At 37.8% G+C, this 19,756-nt stretch overlaps 1 protein-coding gene across 1 annotated transcript in view; it reads right to left on the minus strand.

Moving 5' to 3' along the window:
• lrp1aa (low density lipoprotein receptor-related protein 1Aa) overlaps positions 1-19,756 on the minus strand; it is a 396,987-nt gene that overhangs the window by 30,862 nt on the left and 346,369 nt on the right. Inside the window, exons 67-75 of the mRNA XM_051676564.1 lie at positions 17,874-17,999; positions 16,624-16,740; positions 12,039-12,145; positions 11,517-11,649; positions 10,008-10,130; positions 8,531-8,653; positions 7,203-7,340; positions 6,981-7,118; positions 1,974-2,093 (exon numbers count right to left, since the gene is read on the minus strand). Of these exons, the coding sequence (XP_051532524.1) occupies positions 1,974-2,093; positions 6,981-7,118; positions 7,203-7,340; positions 8,531-8,653; positions 10,008-10,130; positions 11,517-11,649; positions 12,039-12,145; positions 16,624-16,740; positions 17,874-17,999 (1,125 nt within the window). The remainder of the gene's footprint in view (positions 1-1,973; positions 2,094-6,980; positions 7,119-7,202; positions 7,341-8,530; positions 8,654-10,007; positions 10,131-11,516; positions 11,650-12,038; positions 12,146-16,623; positions 16,741-17,873; positions 18,000-19,756) is intronic.

Here is a 19,756-nt window from a genome sequence, read left to right on the forward strand (position 1 = left end):
ATACATCTTGGTTCACCAACACTATTGCAAACCAGGAGAGCCAGGAGCCTGGGAGTAGTGTTTGATTACCACCTAAACTTCACTGCTCACATCTCACCAACTGCCCGGTCATGCAGGTTCACGCTTTACAACATCAGGAAAATCAGACCTTTCCTGTGCAGCTTGTTGACCAAGCTTTTGTCAATTCAAGACTAGACTACTGCACTGCTCTGTTAGAAGGCATCCCAGGTAGCACAATTAAGCCACTGCAGATAGTCCAGAATGTGGTGGCGTGTGGTCTTCAACCAACCAAAGAGGGCCCACATTACACCCCTCTTGGTTTTACTCCACTGGCTACCTGTTGCTGCCCGCATCAAATTCAAAGTTTTGACTCTGGCTTTCAGGGCTACCGATGGAACAGCTACTTCATACTTCAGAACAGCCAATGGAACAGCTCCCTCATATATATATTTCAACTTACTCCTCCATGTCCTATCTTGCTTTCTGCAGTCAATAAATGAGGGGCGCCTAGTGATTCCATTGTAACGAGGCACAAATAGGAAAAAAAAAATTACTGAGTGCACCTTTAAGGAGGGAATTAATTGAGTTTTACTTGTACTGAAGCCAAAATATTCCTTCCCACTTAGGTACTTCCTTCTTAATGAAAATAAATCCACCTGGTAATAAGATGCGTTTTTGGTGATCTGATCACATGTGGTCAAGCCGAGTTGTATTCCTGTGTCCAACTGGTATTACCATGCGTCTAAACGAGTCTCCTGTAACCACTTGTATTGCGATTTTGAAGGGTCTCTGATTTCATGATGACATACATCACTCACAATGTTAGTGCATTATTGCATGATAATAAACCACAAAAAATAATTCTTAGTTATTTACGTGTTAACCTGAGTTTTAGATGTGTGTGCTTGTCATCTATGTCACTGCATGTTGATATGAGACACACTGAAGAAGTTCTGTAAAGTTCTCATGCTTGTATATGTATTTGCTTTTAAAAATTTTCAGATCGGACGGTTATTTACTTTTAAAGCCACACATAACCAGCAAAGTTTAAACTCTTGTTTTAACATAGCAGTTGATTGACAGGTGAGGGGGGTGGTGCTTCTCTGTTGTCCAGGATGCAATCAGAACAGATTGTATTTCACACCTCAAATGCTCTGTGTTCACATGCATTTTTGACTACCTCTTTATGTGGTTTCAGTGACCCGAAAGTTTTGGACCCTGTTTCCACCTGTTTTTAACGCTGACCACTTGTGAACAGATTGCCAAAAACACATTTTAATACCAGGTGGAAACGGGGCCTTTATCTGTTTCCTTCTTCTGCTCTAGCTTTTACAATACTTTCAACTTGGCAGTGATATACAGCAGGTATTGTTGGCTTTTGTATGACAAATTGCTTATGTTCTCCATTTGTACTGTAAGTCACTTTGGATAAAAGCATCTGCTAAATTTAAATGAAAATGAGGCTACAAGAAAGTCCAGTCAATTGAATATGTCATTCTGTTGTGCACCTGGGTGTTGATTGTTTAGTTAAGAAAATACTTCTTTTCACAAATTTTCAGGAAACAAAACAATATTTAGTGTTTTGTCTGCTGAACAACTGACACCTTGGTACACAACAGCACGACATATTGAGCCTCATTCATGAAACACAAGTAGACCAATTTTTGGAGTAAATTCACATTCAATTAAATTTACACAAGCATGGATTTACAAACAATTTACCCAGAAATTCATTGTGCTTTTGTTTCAAGTGTGAGACTGACTGAATGGACTGTATATCTTTACAAGCCTTATTTTAATTCCCGGTAAATTTAAATCAAAGGAAAAGCCCACTAGCATCACTTGCAATGCCAGAACATTGCAAGCCTGGACAACACTATCAAATAAGAAACTACTGATGTCTTCACAAAACAGTCCAACAAATGATAACATACAATCTGAATAGAGCAATATAGTTGTAGTTTTAAACATACTGTCTGCTTTGCAGGTGTCGTTGATTCTGGTAAAGTACTTGTGGCAGCTGCATTTGTGGGAGCCCTTCGTGTTGTTACAGATGTGAGAACAGACCCCGAAGCGCTTGCACTCATTCACATCTGTCAGAGAGAAGAAACCATTCATTCACAAATATAACTGTAAGGCCTGTTTCACACAGCTCATGTAAGCAGAGTGTAAGTGGTGCTGAAATGTAATCGCAACAGCAGGCTTGCATTGTGTATTCGCACTGACAGCATTTAAGAGCTAACACTCTTTACAGAAAATAGTGACATTGACGATTTCCTTTAACCCTTGTGTTGTGTTTGTTTTGTACATTTTGTGATCCCAATCAAAAATGACCGGCCCACTAAGATTGTTAATAAAACTCTCATACTGCATATATTATAAAAAGATATTGCATTCAATCTTTTTATCAACTTCTTTTTTATTAATTATGACAGATTTTGTACTAGTTTTTTGAACATACTTAAAAAAAATTAAATAAAAATAATTGATAGAAGGATTCACTGAACTGAACTGAACTAAGGCCAGGGGAGGGCACTCCTTGCAGGAAAAAAAACAAAAACATAATAATTACATAATAAATTAATAACCACTTGCTTGGCCTGAACAAAATAGGTGTCATTTTAAAGCTTAGAATCTGAAATTTTACAATGCATATCGCTGATCCTACCAATTCTTAAATAATGCTTTTTAATTTGCTGACAACAAGAACTGTTTTTCGTTTGCAAATTTGTTATCACAACAATTATATTCTGAGTTGGTAAAACCATAAAAAAGATGAAATAGCCATGTGTTATATATCGTTGGAAAGGTCTTGATTTGCAGAATGGAATGAGCAAATTTGTTTTACTCTGAGGACAAACTGCAGTGAGTTTTAGTGTATGAAATTCCCACAAACACACAAATATAATAAAAAGAAATGTATTTTTGTCACGTTTTTCCTTATTACTTCCTGAAACATACAGTACATATAACATAGACAATGACATATCGTATCTTACAGCAGACTATCCCGATTCAATCGAGCCCAAACACAACATAATATGATGAGAAGATTTTGAAATATTCCTCAAAATGTGTACATGGAAAAGACAATGCACAAAAGGATGCTCAACACACATTGTGTGTGTGTGTGTGTGTGTGTGTGTGTGTTTGTGTGTGTACATGTTCGAGGACTTTGTGTGTGCAAACACACATCCACATACGTGCTCATCTTAAGGATTAGGATGCCCCTGAACACTTAAAACTTCTGTATTTTGTAGTCTAATCCATTCATTTCCAATAGCCGGTCATTTTTGCCCGGGAACACAACGTGTTGCAAATTGAAATAAAACCCCAAAAATTTAAAGAAACATTTTTGTGTGTTTTCAGAGACCATATGTGAACAAAGTCAAGGAATGTTATTCCAAATGGAAAAATAAAAATTTTAAGTAAAAAAACAGTCCGGGTCAAAATGACTGGAACACAACATAAGGGTTAATAAAGGGTGTATCTATAATATTGTTGTTGGGAATGGGTCATTGAAAACGTCTCGGTTACGTGAAACGCAACCCTGGTTCCCTGAGTGGGAATGAGACACTGCATAATCGCATTGGGACATGCCCTGAGTGTCACATGGTCTGAAGCCCTTATACAATCACGCCAGTTTATTGGCTGGTGGTGCTTAAGCGATGCCCCTAGGGAGCTACATCACAGTCTCCATAAAAGTGCTCACTTTTGCTCCAGCAGCCTATGCAGCTGCTAGAGAGTATGGCCAGCTTACGCAACATCTTGTTCCCACTCGTACAAGCGAGTAAAAGCATCTGCATAAAACAGAGAAAATTATGAGTTTACCTCTGTTCCAACAGACAGAGAAAAGTTCTAAGCCTGCGTACCCCGTGCATAAAACGAGAGACAAGAGAATGTTTACCGACAGAGACTCCATTGATAAGCGCATGCTCAGCCACTATAGTGACAACATAGACTTTAAGCATTGTCCGGCCCTAAAACGCTCTTTTAAAAAATCCAGCACTGTACCGACAGGGCAGTGAACTAGATTTTCACTTCACACTGTACACCAAGAAGCAAAAATACACCACTTAAACATATAAAGTTTCTTAGTTGATGGAGTTCTAGCATTCAGAATGGTATCAACCACAGTGGGGATAACCCATCATTCAAAAGAGCACCCTGTTAAGGGGCCATACCCATAACTTCCACAAGTCTGGCCGGGGATGCCAAATGCTGCCCCGAGCCTGAGACAACATGTCTGTTCTGACTGGAATCTCCCAAGTCACTTCCTCTAAGAGAAAGACCAGAGTCGAAAACCATACTTGAGATGGCCAAAATGGCGCCACTAACAGAAGCTGAACCCGATCTTCCCGAACTCTCTGCAGAACTGCATGCAGCAGACTGATCGGTGGGAATGTGTAAAGACGTGTTGTCGGCCACTGATGTGCCAACACATCGATTCCCAGTGGTGCCGGAGGCGAGAGGGAAAACCAGAGGGGACAGTGTAATGTCTTGCTCAAAACGAACAGGTCCACTTCCGCTCTGCCGAACCTTCTCCAGATTTGTACCATAATCTGAGGATGTAATGTCCACTCTCCGGGCATCAAGCCCTGTCTGGACAGGAGATCTGCCCCCAAATTCAACTGGAACGGAATGCCCAACATCAAAAGGCTGGTTTGTTTCCATGGTAACAGAGTTCGGCAGCACCCACGCATCACTTTGAAGAAACGGAACGCATGCATCAGTAGTTGAAGTTGCTTTGTGGAATTCATCCAGCACTGAAAAGGTTTTGCATGTAACATGCCCAGGGGAATGACAGCGGAAACCACAATCATGATCCCCAAAAGCCTGTGAAATGTTCTCGTAGGGAGAATGCATCCCACTCTGAACATGGCTAGACACCGGTAGAATGAACTGGAGACAGATGCGCCTGCATCGCTCACGAATCCAGCTTCACCCCTAGAAACTTGGCAACAAGACACTCTTGTCTAGGTTTACACACAGCCCTAGATTGCTCAAATGGCTGAAAATGACATCTCAAGGTTGAGCAGCCAAAGCCTCTGAGTGAGCTTGCACCAACCAATCATCGAGATAATTCAAAACTCGGATGCCCTGAAGCCTCAAGTGTGTCAAAGCTGCATCCATGCATTTTGTGAAAGTGCATGGTGCCAGTGCAAGTCTGAATGGAAGGAAGCAAAACTGGTATGCTTTGCCCCCAAAAGCAAATCTGAAAAAGCACCTGTGCTTTGTTGCAATCTGAATATGGAAATAAGCGTCCTTCAAATCTATTGTAACAAACAATTCCCCAGCAGCACAGTGGTGGGAAGCCTTCGCTCCTCCAATACTGTGGCTGGTTGAAGGGAATTTGATAATGTTTTAGCCTTTATTGTATTTAGGCATAAAAGATGAGCACTCTGCAATGTATCTACAGCAGAGACGCTGACAGAATAAACCTTTTCCCTGGGAAAAATTTATGAACATTTGGGGGAATGTTTATTTGAGAAAACTGGTTCACCACAACGGCCCCAGCATTCTTTATGGGGGAACAATATGTGGTGCTTATGTTCACTGTGTGTGCTTGATGAACATTGAATTCTGTTATGCAGGTCTCGAGACCCTTGGTCATGGAAACAGGCTGAATTCGTAATGTGTTTTTTTATTGTTCGCTTGCCAGCGCGAGCTGCGGGGGGAAACTGAACTATATTCTGGCTGTCAGATGTTCGAGGTGTGTAAGGTTGATCCCGGGACTTGAGGTCCAGGGAAAAAGGGAGCGGCCTACAAGGCTTAGCTGTGCGTTGGCCCGCTAAAAAAAACAGTCGTCCAAGATCGATTTAAGATCATCTGACTGCGCTTCATCTGGCAAATCCAGCTGCAATTTTTCCACTGCACGTGTATTAACCTCCAGCAACTCCATATAAGTTACCGAAGGTCTGGAAATCTGACCACCAGGGGCCAGGCTTTGGCCTGGCTGCCAGCGAGATCCTCGGAAACGACACCACCATAGACATGGCATCCTCATCCTTAGTGCCGAAGGAAACCGCTGTGAATTTCCAAAGGAGGCAAGCTTTTACGGAGCGTCCTGACGTTCATTAAATTGCACTATGGACAATCCAAACCCCCAACGCAGCCTCCGTCTGGCGAAACCCCAGACAGGTGACACACATGTCATGGGAATCTTCACTGATGATGAACCACGTGCACGGAGGTAAACACTTCTTAAATTTCATCCTGTGCCATTCAAAAGGGGGAATAATAAAGGTCCTTGCTTCGACGTGAGTCATTGGTACAACATGGGCCAGATGAAGTGTGTGCTGAAGAACAAATCTGATGCGATGGCGTGAAAGTGAGTGCTTTTATGGAGCCCGTGACGTAGCTCCCTAGGGGCGTCGCTTAAGCGCCACTAGCTAATAAATTGCCGTGATTGTACAAGGGCTTCAGACAACGTGACACTCAGGGCGTGTCCCAATGCGATTATGCAGCTCGAGTGCCTACGAAAGGGAAGTATTATAAATGTAAAGGTCATGAAATCTACTACTTACAAGAGAACTGGTATCACATTTACATCCAAACGATAATTAATCTACATGGTATGGAACCAAAACCCCAAATTGCAGAGCACTCAGTAAGTTTTAATGAAGTTTAACATCATGTAACTTGCATCAAGCCCAACAGATATCTTTTTTCAAACAATGGATGAGTAGTTCTCTCCAGTATTTAATGTTGCTTCATAAAAGCTGATATTGCAAAAGATTGTGTTGATAAATTGGTTTCCAGTGCATTTTCACCCAATTTCTGCTGAGTTTAGAATGCTATGTGTGACGAAAATAGGCTCAGTGCTCCATTTGATATAAATCTGCTATGTGGATATGTGTTGCTAATGCAGACAGTATAAATACTTTAATACATAAATGCTGCATACACATGCTGTGTTAAACAGACCTAATAGTTTTCTGACATACGTCAGTGTGTGTGTGTGTGCGTAGAAGTGGTACCTGTGCAGGTTTGCTGCAGCGTTTTCTGGAAGCCGGACTTACAGGAGCAGAACGAGTCTGTTCCATTCAGTACACAGTGAGCTTCATCTCCGTCTCCACACATACTGCGATTCTGCCGACATTCATTCAGAACTGAATCTGTACAGACACACAACAAATACACAGTCAGCGAACTTTACACTGTTACTGTCAACTAAAACAATCTCACACAAGTAAACACACCTTTCTTGTTGCAGTTGATCTCATCAGAGCCGTAGTCCTCACAGTCATTGAAGTAATCACAGCGCAGGTTAACGCTTATACACTTGCCGTTACTGCATGTAAACTCATCCTTTCTACAGACCACAGGGGCAGGAGTTTCTGACACAAAACAGAGACAAAATTACTTTAATGGAGATTCAATAGAATAAACCATGACTCATTCTCACAAAACGGGGCCATTTGAGAGCTAAGTGTGTCACTATAACTTACTACTATTATAATTAAAAGAATGCTAAACAGTTTACATTATTTGATAGATTTAACTCTTAGTGCATAATGCAAAATACTTTTAAAATAAAACATTGATTTAATGTACTGTGTATATATATACATATTTTCATAAGAATTTCAAACCATATGCATGTCCCCACTCATCACCATAAAATAATTGTAATGGTTTTGAAAGGAATAATAATAATAATAATAACAATAATACTAATTCTACCAATATTTAGCTTTTATTTAAATTAAAATACTATTATTTCACAGTTTATGTATTTTTTTCAAAAATGATTCATGTGTTCTAAGTGAAAATGCTGAAATTTACTTTGCTCCTCAATTTCTGTTCAACCCTATTATTCTATGACATTTATCCCTTAAAATATAAAGGGTTAATTCGTCTGACATCATATTTGAGAGAGGGACTTCAAAGTCTTTTTGAACACATGGTTCAGACAAAATTAAGGTTCTCTTACAGTCTTTATGACTGCATGATATTTTAAATTTGATTTCTTAAAAGGCACACAAAAATAAGTGAGTGATATTAACAGAATTTACTCAGTTATATATTCGAATTCTAAGTATACAAATTCCTAGCTTACTGTAACAGGATAAAAATAGTTTAGTGCTTTGGTTTTGGTAAAGGTATACTGTATACCTATTGGTACTTTGGCTGTAACTACATATTTAGCATTGGGTGTAAGAGTTTAAAGAATCAGCTATAAAATAAAAACACATTTGTTGACCACTAATCTGATTATTGGGAGGGCGACATCCCTCCATGATGGTCCCTCAAATTCTATAGTGGTTATGGCCTTGGTACTGCACCTGAGTTGGGACAATATGATTTCTTGAAAGTTCAGCAGTAAATTTTTGAAATTAAGTTTAAAAAATCCTGAAATTTACAAATACAAATGGCATCATTTCCTGAAAATGACTTTGATAAAAATAAGAGTGAAGCTTAAGATTATAATGATGTTGAACTTTTAGAGTAAAAGCACAGGCAAATAATACACACTCTGTATAAAAAGGCAGTTTTTAAATAACAGCCTAGAGTGGCAATTACTCACGACAGTTGAGTTCATCGCTGTTGTCTCCACAGTTGTCAACACCGTCACACTGTTTAGACACTGGCAGGCACACTCGGTCATTATGACATCGGAACTGTCTGGAGGGAGGACAGTAGAATCCCTCTGTAACACGCAGAGTTGGTTAGTCTTGATGAGAAGATGCAGAAGTCTTTATTCATTCCTTTTTAATTATTAAGCCATTTAACAATATTTTATTTGATTTTTATCTAAATGTATTGACACTTTTTTATGTCTGAATGTGTAGTACTGATAACTTTCACTCAAGTCTGTTCTGGTAATAGTTGGTCTCTACAGTATATGGTCTATTTTTACTCAATAACGCTGTAACACTTATCCATTTCATAACCTGAAACACAAGGCTCAAATCCCTCAATATTTATACTGTACATCAGGGCTGGGCATCATGACAATATATTGTATACCCGGTGATGGTAGAAATGTTGCAACTGGTACAGATTTTACTATACTGTTCCTATCGCTGAAGATATATTAGTGCAACTATCAGAAGGCAGGATTGCTTTATGTTATTTACACGGGAGAGAGACAAAAAAACATGGATTAATGCGAAAATACAGATCAGGATGTGTCCCATACAAGTCAAGAGAGGAAGAACTTATTATGGGATGTTGTTAGTAACAAAGTGGAGTTTAACAGTTTACAGTTGCCGAGCAACATCGCAATATGCTGCATTAATATAAAAGTCAACTGATGTGCGGTCACAGCTGTGAAGGGATGCAGTGGTTTCATGGTTTAACAATATACATTCTATTTAAAACAGATGGTTTTCATACCGTTGACATCTTCTCATTTACGGTTTTGCAAGAATATAAAGTCAGGTTTTTTTCTGAACTTTTCTAAAAATCCAAATGAGTTCAATTAAGAATCGGCTACATTTACACAGCATCATATAAACTTGACAAGATAAAATAAATCTCTAAATTGTGAATTCCACATTTAAAATTCACATTTAAAATCCACAATATGATGGTACTGTTACACACCTACATTTGTGTGTATATCGACTGTTTTACAACAGCTTTGAATGTAGCTCATCCAATTAGATTCTCGAGTCAGAACTATCCATTTATATAATACATTTTTCTGTTTTGAGCCTTGTGTTTTTAACTCAGGTGTTATATAATATGAAGCTGTTATTGCACTGATGCCAAACTTGTTCATTTGTTATAAATAATCTTATATTTTAGTTTTTCCATCAAGTTCCAAATAAAAATAGAAACAAATTAAAATGAGATAAAGTACCTTACGTTTGTAAGGAATTTCATGTATAGACCTTTTTTTCATTGAATTTCTGGTAATAAAAATATGTATAATGTTACTGTAGTATAAAATTACTCATTTTGGGATTTTGGTCATACTGCTCACTCCTACATGATTCATGAGTCTGAGAAAAAGGGTAAAACAAAGTGACAATGAAGTACGAAAATAAAGCACTTACTACATTCCTGTGGGTTTTCATCAGAGTTGTCTCCACAGTCGTCCTCGCCGTCACACCTCCAGCCCAGCGGCTTACACAGAGTGTTATTACACTGAAACTCATCCAGGAGGCAGTATCGACCCACTGACACATACACAAATGCACACAAAGTAACTAATCTGTATTCATTCCAGCATAGCCCTACAGCAATTATCATAAGTCTGTTGTGTGTGTGTGTGTGTGTGTCTGGCTTCATGTCTTCAGAAAGGCCAGCATGCATACTAAAACACTCTCCAGAGAGTCTGATCGCTAATGAATACTGCAGCCACTGATTCATGTCTGATGCTGTTGTTTAAAGGAACAGTTCATCCAATATTGAAAATTGTCATTTTTTACTCACCCTCATGTCATTCCAAACCCATATGCAGTTTTTGTTTCCCTGTGGAACACAAAAGCTGCAATTTTTATAGATTATACAGGCAGCTCTTTTGCAATTGGTGACAGTTTAGAATGACCTCATCTGCCAATTAAAAAAAAAAATCACAATAAAACTTTGTGCTCCATATTCCAACTTTACTTTAAACCAAAATTGAAGTGGTTATTCACTGATAATCTTTCCCTCCACCAAATATAGTTGTTTAGCCTGCGTTCCTGAAAAGAATTTAAAAATGGTGCATCATACTACAATATAATATGTTGTAATATAAACATGAGAATTATGTTAATGTATTATCCCTGAGTTCTGGCAGAGGGCTTATTAGTGATTATCAGTGAATAACAACTTAAATTTTGGTCCGTTCCACACACAAAAATACTGTATGGTTTCAGAAAACTTGGATTATAGCAAAGTTTTTCTAGCAAGTCAGTCCACTGTCGGACATCTTTGGAATGGTCTCGAGAGGCTATTTCCAGTCATGCCAGTGCACCTCCTATCTACTTGAATGGGGGGACACCGAAATCTCAAAAACGGTTGGTGAAGATTTCTATCAAAGGACATATTTCAAATCAGCAACAAAATGTGATAATACTGGAATCATAAATTGTGCTTCTTTACCTCATATTATGCTACAACACGCAATTTTCCCATCTTGTATAGCTAATGCGCATGCACGTTAGCGAGTTGATTGACAGGCGATGTCTGTATCTAAAAGGTGATTAGCTCTTTTACCTGTAAGGCAGGATTTCCTTTCTACATCCGCTGACCGTTGGGCGCTGGAGCTTCTTGGTTGGGTGTTCCGCTTTCATTCATTTAAATAGAAGTGGCCCGTATCTGATAGTCTCTGATTATAGTGCACAAATTGTAAGGACTATTTTTTTTTTTATACTTTTATGGTGTTTTTGTTCTTGTTAAACTCTGACAGCTGTGGTCATTATGAACTGTCCTTGAATGGAAAAGGGCCTAAAGATTGTTCAAAAATGCCTACTTCTGTGTTCCACAGAAATAAAAACAGCATACGGGTTTGATGATGATGACATTTTTGGGTGAACTATTCCTTTGCTATGGTTAACAAAGTTGTGTGTGTGTTCAACCTCCAGTGTCGCAGTTCTCCTCGTCACTGCCGTCCATACAGTCAGCGTCAGCATCACACCTCCAGCGGTACGGGATACAGTGACCGTTCTTACACTGGAACTGATCATTATCACACTTCACATCACAGCCGTGCTGCAACACAAATACACCACAATGAGCATTTATTATTAATGGTATTATAGTATTTATTATTCGTGAGGGTAGTCTTTCATGCAAATATTGTGTTCACATGCGACAGGTGTGGAATAAATAATTTTGTGTGCTTGGGTGTATTTACTTTGCAAAACCATACCAATGTATAATGTAAATATGACCAAACCTCTCTTTGGGGGCATCCTCAAAGCTAAAAAAAATTGATTATTGAAAAAATATACTTTTCTATGCTAAAAATGATAAATATTCTCTTTTAGGAGTAGAGTTAGAGTTTGGTTTAATGTAATCATAATTATTTTTATATAAAAAAAACAACATAAGTTAATGGCATGTACTTACGTAGCTAAGTAAATGTGTGTGTGATGTACCTCATCAGATCCATCAGCACAGTCATGGTCTCCATCACACTTCCATCGTCCAGCAATACAGCGACCGTTGGTGCAGGCAAACTCACTCTCAGAGCACTGCCTGGGCACTGACACACGAAGATAGAATTATTACCTCTTAATTCTATCATATCTTTGCAACACAGGAAGAATTCATGATAATATCAGCTGTGGGAGCAGGGGTTTGTAGGTAGTATGCTTGTTAAAGGAATGTTCTGGGTTCAAGACTTTAAGGAAAGCATCCATTACAGCAAAAATAATTTAGACTAATCCCTCAGTTTGTAAAAATAAATAAATATGTATACAGCACTGCAAATACAGGTGCATCTCAATAAATTAGAATGTCGTGGAAAAGTTCATTTATTTCAGTAATTCAACTCAAATTGTGAAACTCGTGTATTAAATAAATTCAGTGCACACAGACTGAAGTAGTTTAAGTCTTTGGTTCTTTTAATTGTGATGATTTTGGCTCACATTTAACAAAAACCCACCAATTCACTATCTCAAAAAATTAGAATATTTTGACATGCCAATCAGCTAATCAACTCAAAACACCTGCAAAGGTTTCCTGAGCCTTCAAAATGGTCTCTCAGTTTGGTTCACTAGGCTACACAATCATGGGGAAGACTGCTGATCTGACAGTTGTCCAGAAGACAATCATTGACACCCTTCACAAGGAGGGTAAGCCACAAACATTCATTGCCAAAGAAGCTGGCTGTTCACAGAGTGCTGTATCCAAGCATGTTAACAGAAAGTTGAGTGGAAGGAAAAAGTGTGGAAGAAAAAGATGCACAACCAACCGAGAGAACCGCAGCCTTATGACTGTCCAGCAAAATCGATTCAAGAATTTGGGTGAACTTCACAAGGAATGGACTGAAGCTGGGGTCAAGGCATCAAGAGCCACCACACACAGACATGTCAAGGAATTTGGCTACAGTTGTCGTATTCCTCTTGTTAAGCCACTCCTGAACCACAGACAATGTCAGGGGCTTCTTACCTGGGCTAAGGAGAAGAAGAACTGGACTGTTGCCCAGTGTTCCAAAGTCCTCTTTTCAGATGAGAGCAAGTTTTGTATTTCATTTGGAAACCAAGGTCCTAGAGTCTGGAGGAAGGGTGGAGAAGCTCATAGCCCAAGTTGCTTGAAGTCCAGTGTTAAGTTTCCACAGTCTGTGATGATTTGGGGTGCAATGTCATCTGCTGGTGTTGGTCCATTGTGTTTTTTGAAAACCAAAGTCACTGCACCCGTTTACCAAGAAATTTTGGAGCACTTCATGCTTCCTTCTGCTGACCAGCTTTTTAAAGATGCTGATTTCATTTTCCAGCAGGATTTGGCACCTGCCCACACTGCCAAAAGCACCAAAAGTTGGTTAAATGACCATGGTGTTGGTGTGCTTGACTGGCCAGCAAACTCACCAGACCTGAACCCCATAGAGAATCTATGGGGTATTGTCAAGAGGAAAATGAGAAACAAGAGACCAAAAAATGCAGATGAGCTGAAGGCCACTGTCAAAGAAACCTGGGCTTCCATACCACCTCAGCAGTGCCACAAACTGATCACCTCCATGCCACGCCGAATTGAGGCAGTAATTAAAGCAAAAGGAGCCCCTACCAAGTATTGAGTACATATACAGTAAATGAACATACTTTCCAGAAGGCCAACAATTCACTAAAAATGTTTTTTTTATTGGTCTTATGATGTATTCTAATTTTTTGAGATAGTGAATTGGTGGGTTTTTGTTAAATGTGAGCCAAAATCATCACAATTAAAAGAACCAAAGACTTAAACTACTTCAGTCTGTGTGCATTGAATTTATTTAATACACGAGTTTCACAATTTGAGTTGAATTGCTGAAATAAATGAACTTTTCCATGACATTCTAATTTATTGAGATGCACCTGTATATGCATTACTGCATACAGGAATGGAAGTAAATGGGACATGCACTTTTAGGGTGATGCTCATATTTTTGAGGAAGCACTTACATTAATTGTCCTTACAAAAATGTATATTTTGAGGTGTAAAGTTGTCTAAATTGTGGTGGTGGTGGTGAGACTACTGTTGCAGGTGGATGAACTTCTGATTATTTGCTGTGGTAATCAACATTACGCCACAAATGATCTTAAAATGTATTGAATCCAGAACATTCCTTTAAGGGCATACAGCTCAAAAAGGAGGCACGAGGACATATGGAGGTTTGGGTGTTTGGGAGCAGGCAACAAAACCAAAAAAAACAGTACTGCTCAAAAACTGCAGGAATGGGCTTCACAGTAGCTAGCTGGTGAATATTAGAATAGGCTCATTCATGAATTTATTGTCATTGCATCTTATTTATAATCCCATTATGTGATTGTATTATGATCCATCATTATTATAACTCTACTAATGAATGTTATTCTCAAATTAACAGAATAATTCAATCACAAATAACAATTCTGTGATCATTTACTTGCCCCCATGTCATGCATTTCAAACATGGTGCCTCAAGACACATAGTGCCAGTTTGATGTAAATGGCATCAAGCAACATTGATTCTCATGTGTCTTCTGACCAATCATGACAATAGACATTTTATTATTTTAACTGAACTCAGTGCTGTGGAGGGTAATATTTTTTTTAGTTAATAAGGACTTGAATTGCTTCTGTTTCTCAGACTAAGCTATCGTATGACCTCAGAAGACTTGTAATATAAGGCTTTGCAGTATAAATCACCATCTACATTTGTATGGAAAACAGTGGCTCACACATTCTGCTAAATTTCTCCTTTTGTGTTCCAAGGAACAAAAATTAGGCAGATGCTATTTGCACCCTGGTAGAAATAATGGTAGATGCTATTTACACCCCGGCGCAAATTGTGGCAGATACTATTTGTAGACTACCCCAACCCTTGTGCAAATAATAGTATATAGTTTTGCACCCCATTTTTTTTTCCTTTTTTTTTTTCTGTGTGTGTTTATTGAATTTGGAGTCCCACAGAAACCCTACACCTATCCCTATCCCTACCCCTCAACCTTACCTACACAAATTAACCATGGTTTTACTACAGAAACCACAGTTCAACTATGGTATTTGTATTAAATAAGAGTAACCACAAAATTAAAGGGCTAGTTCACCCAAAAATGTACTCAGCCTCATGCCATCCCAGATGTGTATGACTTTCTTTCTTCTGCAGAACACACATTATTAGAAGAATAGCACTGTAGGTCCTTTTTTCCTATAAATGTCCACTTTCTCTTCCACATTCTGCTTCTTTTGTTTTTGGCAATTTGCATTCTTCATGCATATACACACCTACTGGTCGGGGCTGGTCAAAAGGTGGAGATTTATGGTAAAAAAAAAAAGGACTTAAATATTATTCTGTTTCTTATCCACACTTATCATATATCTTCTAAATCATGGATTTACCCACTGGAGTCATATGAATAATTTTTATGCTGACTTCATGTGATTTTTGCAGATTCAAAGTTCTGGTCACATTTCACATGCATTGTGAGGACCAACAGATCTGAGATATTCTTTTAAAAATTTTAAGTTGTGTTCTGCTGAAGAAAGAAAGTTATACACATCCGGAATGGCATGAGTGTGAGTAAATGATGAGAGAAATGTCATTTTTGGGTGAACTATCCCTTTAACCATGGTTCCACTTCAGTCATGGTTACTAAAATATTACTATAATAAAACCATGGCTATTATTTGGATACTAAAGTATTACTATATTAAAACCATGGTTAATTGTATCAAAGCCATGGTCCCCCCCACCAAAAAAAAAGTTGACTACAGTCTTGGTTACTACAATATTACTAACGTAAAACCATGGTTAATTTCCATTAGGGCTTAACCCTACCCATTAATCAAAGGAGCAATACAATCTAGAAACAACCGATGACGAGCCTCAGGAGAAAGCCATCACCCCTCTCGCCTGTGGCCAAGAAGAGAACACATGCAACCAACACTGTATGAGCCTCCCAATAATACCATCAGCGAGCTGCTACTGAAAGGACTTTCAGGCACTGTACTGAACATTTTGAAAATGGAAACCTACCTCTAACCCACATCAATGTGCCAGTATGAAATGAGAAATAAACACAATATGTGGACACGTCAATGACCGCACAAAATGAAAACATGCACAAAAAAAAAAAAAGATCATGTTCATAAACAATGTGCTTATGACAAAATAAATAAAACTGACACTGAACAGATGAGTGTTTTTGGCCAACATGATGAGCTATCACTCTTATCATAACAGGAGTGATTTAGGTGACAAAAGAGCTACATTAAGTTAGATTTCTCTAAAAAAATTAAAAACTTTATATCTTGTCATTCTGCTTATCTTGTTTTAAGGATGTTTAGAAATTTTTTTAATGGAAAATAATAGAAATAAACTGATTAAGAACACGATTTCTTGCAATACTTTACTTTTCCTACTGTCATTCATGTGGAAGTTTAACATGTAGCATGACTGACTTTGGACATGTGTCTTTAAAGTGTGTCTTCAGTCTGTATGGACCTGCTGGGTCTCAGTGCTCATGTGTAATGTGCCATGTGCTGTGGACTGTATAAACTCACCACACTTGTCCTCGTCTGAGTTGTCTCCACAGTCGTTGTCATAGTCGCACTGCCAGCGGCCAGGCACACAGCGATTGTTTTTACAACGGAACTGGTATGGTTCACATGTTCTCTCATCTGCATATACATAATATGACTTATATATCAGATATTAAAATGTGACATCTGCAACAGTTATACAATGTCTGTTGATATATATTTTTAAGCATTAAATTACATTAAATTACAGTTTCTATTTCTCATAAGTCTCATAAGACATTGTATAAAGATGAACACACATCATAAAAAGTTTCAAACAGCACACGCATTTTCAACTGTTTCAAAAGTTTTGTACATTAGAAAGATTTCTTAAAGGAATATTCCATGTTCAATACAAGTTAAGCTCAATCGACAGCATTTGTGGCATAATATTTATTACCATAAAAATTTATTTTGACTTGCCCCTCTTTTTCTTAGAAAAAGTAGAAATCTGGGTTACAGTGAGGCACTTACAATGGAAGTGAATAGGGGCCAATTTTTGAACGTTAATATACTAAAATATAGCCACAAGACATAAACAATATTTGATTTTAGCGATCAAGATGATAACATCACTTACTAACCTTTTCTGTGTAAAGTTATAGCCAATTTTACAACTTTGTTGCCATGACGATGTAATGTCAACAAACCCTAAAATTACTGTAAAAATGACTATTTAAACAACTTAGCTCAAATAATACATGAGTTTTAACAGAAGAATTAATGTAAGTGCTTTTTTAAATATTATGAGCTTCACAATTCTGCCTTTAAACCCTTCAAAAATTGGCCACATTCACTTCCATTGTAATTAACTCACTGTAACCTCGATTTTTGCTTTTTGTTTTAAAGAAACATTATGCCACAAATGCTGTCGATTGAGCTTAACTTGTTTTGAACCTGGAATATTCCTTTAAGGATTATGTAACAGTGTTTTTTAGTAGTTTATAATTATTGGCTGCCGTAAATAAGGCTTTGCCATTCCAGATAAAAATGTAATTGTAAAATATATAAAAAGAAGAAACAATTGATTCAAACTAATATGATTTACAGAATTATTGTTTTTGCTAGTATTTTTATCAATTAAATGCTACATTGGTGAAGCATCAATTTCTTTCAAAAACAATACATTTATTAGTGCTTCCAAACTTTTGAACAATAGTGTCTAGATGCTGGTCTCATACTGTCTATCGGTTTATGTTACTCCAGTAAGCTGTATGACTGTATAGACCCACCACACTCTTCTTTGGGTTCATCTGAAGCGTCGCCGCAATCGTCTTCTCCGTCACATTTCCAGCGGGCTGGAATACAGCGGCCAGAATCTTTACAACGGAACTCATCCACACCACATGTCATTTGAGCTACAGAGAGAGAGAGAGAGAGAGAGAGAGAGACAGAATAGAAAGAACTGAGGTATTGATGTCAGAGCCAATACTATTAACTGCTGATGATGCAGAATGTCAAAAATAAACTACATTCACACAGTCAGTGATTGAGACTGACAACAGTATTTGCCAACAGGTGTGACTCTTGAGTTAACATACAACAGCTTATAGAAGTTGCTTAAATACTTTGTGTATGGACAAATAACCGAAGCCATGCCCCTTTTGTATTCTCACGATAGCCACGAATAACGACTGTAACCATCAGTGACTAAAGTAAATTGTGCTTGTTGAACATTTCATTTCAAAACCATAACCACTCTTTGCTGCTATAACTTCTTCCACTCTACTGAATAGGCTTTCCACTTGATGTTGGAATATAGTTGCATGGATTTGTTCCTATTCAGACACAAGAGCATCAAGGAGGTCAGATGCTGATGTTGGGTGAATGACCCTGGCTTGCAGTCGGCATCCAATTTATCCCAAAGGTGTTCAGTGGGGTTCAGGTCTACGATTTGTTCAGGCCAGTCAAGTTCTTCCACATCAAACTAAGTACTAAATGAATTCTTTATTAGGGGTGGGAATCACAAGGTAACTGGCGATACGATATCATATGATATTTAGGTCACGATACAATATTATTGTGATTCTTTATTTTTGGTGTTTTGCGATTCAAAACTACGATATATTGCGATATTTCACTCATGTTTCTCATTCGTCTTCATCGGACTTAAGACAACTGTTTCCAAATCACCAAATGCATTGTTAAATTAATGTAAAAGTGCCAGTATACAAAACAAGGCCAGTTTATTTCCTAATATCCATGTACAATGCAAAGCCATAAACATATAAGACCATAATGGGTCCCTATTTCTGTGGTTAGGTCAGTGTAACTAGTCTTTCTAAAAATAAATTACAGTATTTATGAATACAGTAGTAGCCTGAATGCTTTAAAAACATTATTTATTACAACACAGTTTCAATACACAGATTTCACCTAAAAGGTTAGCCTATTTTATATGATATTAACATTTTTGTCAAAATACCTCAGTTAATGTTACTACTGTTAAATCGTGATACATTTTTGTAAGGGAGGGCGATTGTGTAAAGTGTGATATTTGCACCATCTAAGGGGCTGTTGTTGAATTCCTAGATCAATTTGAGAATTGTTTTTCACATCACCACAATATTAATGTGGAAAAATATAAATAATAATAGTTGCACGCAAATATCGATACAATATCATGAGGAAAAATATCACGATATTTTAACAAATCATATTTTTTCCCAGCACTATTATTTATAGACCTCGCTTTGTGGACAGGGGCATTATCATACTGGAACAGAAAAGGGCCCTACCCAAACTGTTACCACAATGTTGGAAGAACACAACAATTTATTTCAACTCGTTCCTCAGTTTCTTTAAAAAAGGAAAAATCAAGGTTACAGAGAGGCCAATGGGGGGCCCATATTTGGAGGGTTTAAAGGCAGAAATATGAAGCTTATAATTTCATAAAAGCACTTATATTCATTTTTCTGTTAAAACTTGTGTATTTTTTGAGCTGTAAAAAGTTGTTTTTACAGTCATTTTAGGGTTTTAGGGTTTATGGCATTACGTCGTCATGGCAACGAAGTTGCAAAATTGGATATAACTTTACACAGAAATGGTTAGTAAGTAATTTTATCACACTAAAATCATGTTTACATACATATTATTTATGTCTTGTGGCTATACT

The sequence above is a fragment of the Myxocyprinus asiaticus genome, chromosome 37 (assembly GCF_019703515.2).
Source record: "Myxocyprinus asiaticus isolate MX2 ecotype Aquarium Trade chromosome 37, UBuf_Myxa_2, whole genome shotgun sequence".
In the NCBI taxonomy this organism is placed as follows: domain Eukaryota; kingdom Metazoa; phylum Chordata; class Actinopteri; order Cypriniformes; family Catostomidae; genus Myxocyprinus; species Myxocyprinus asiaticus.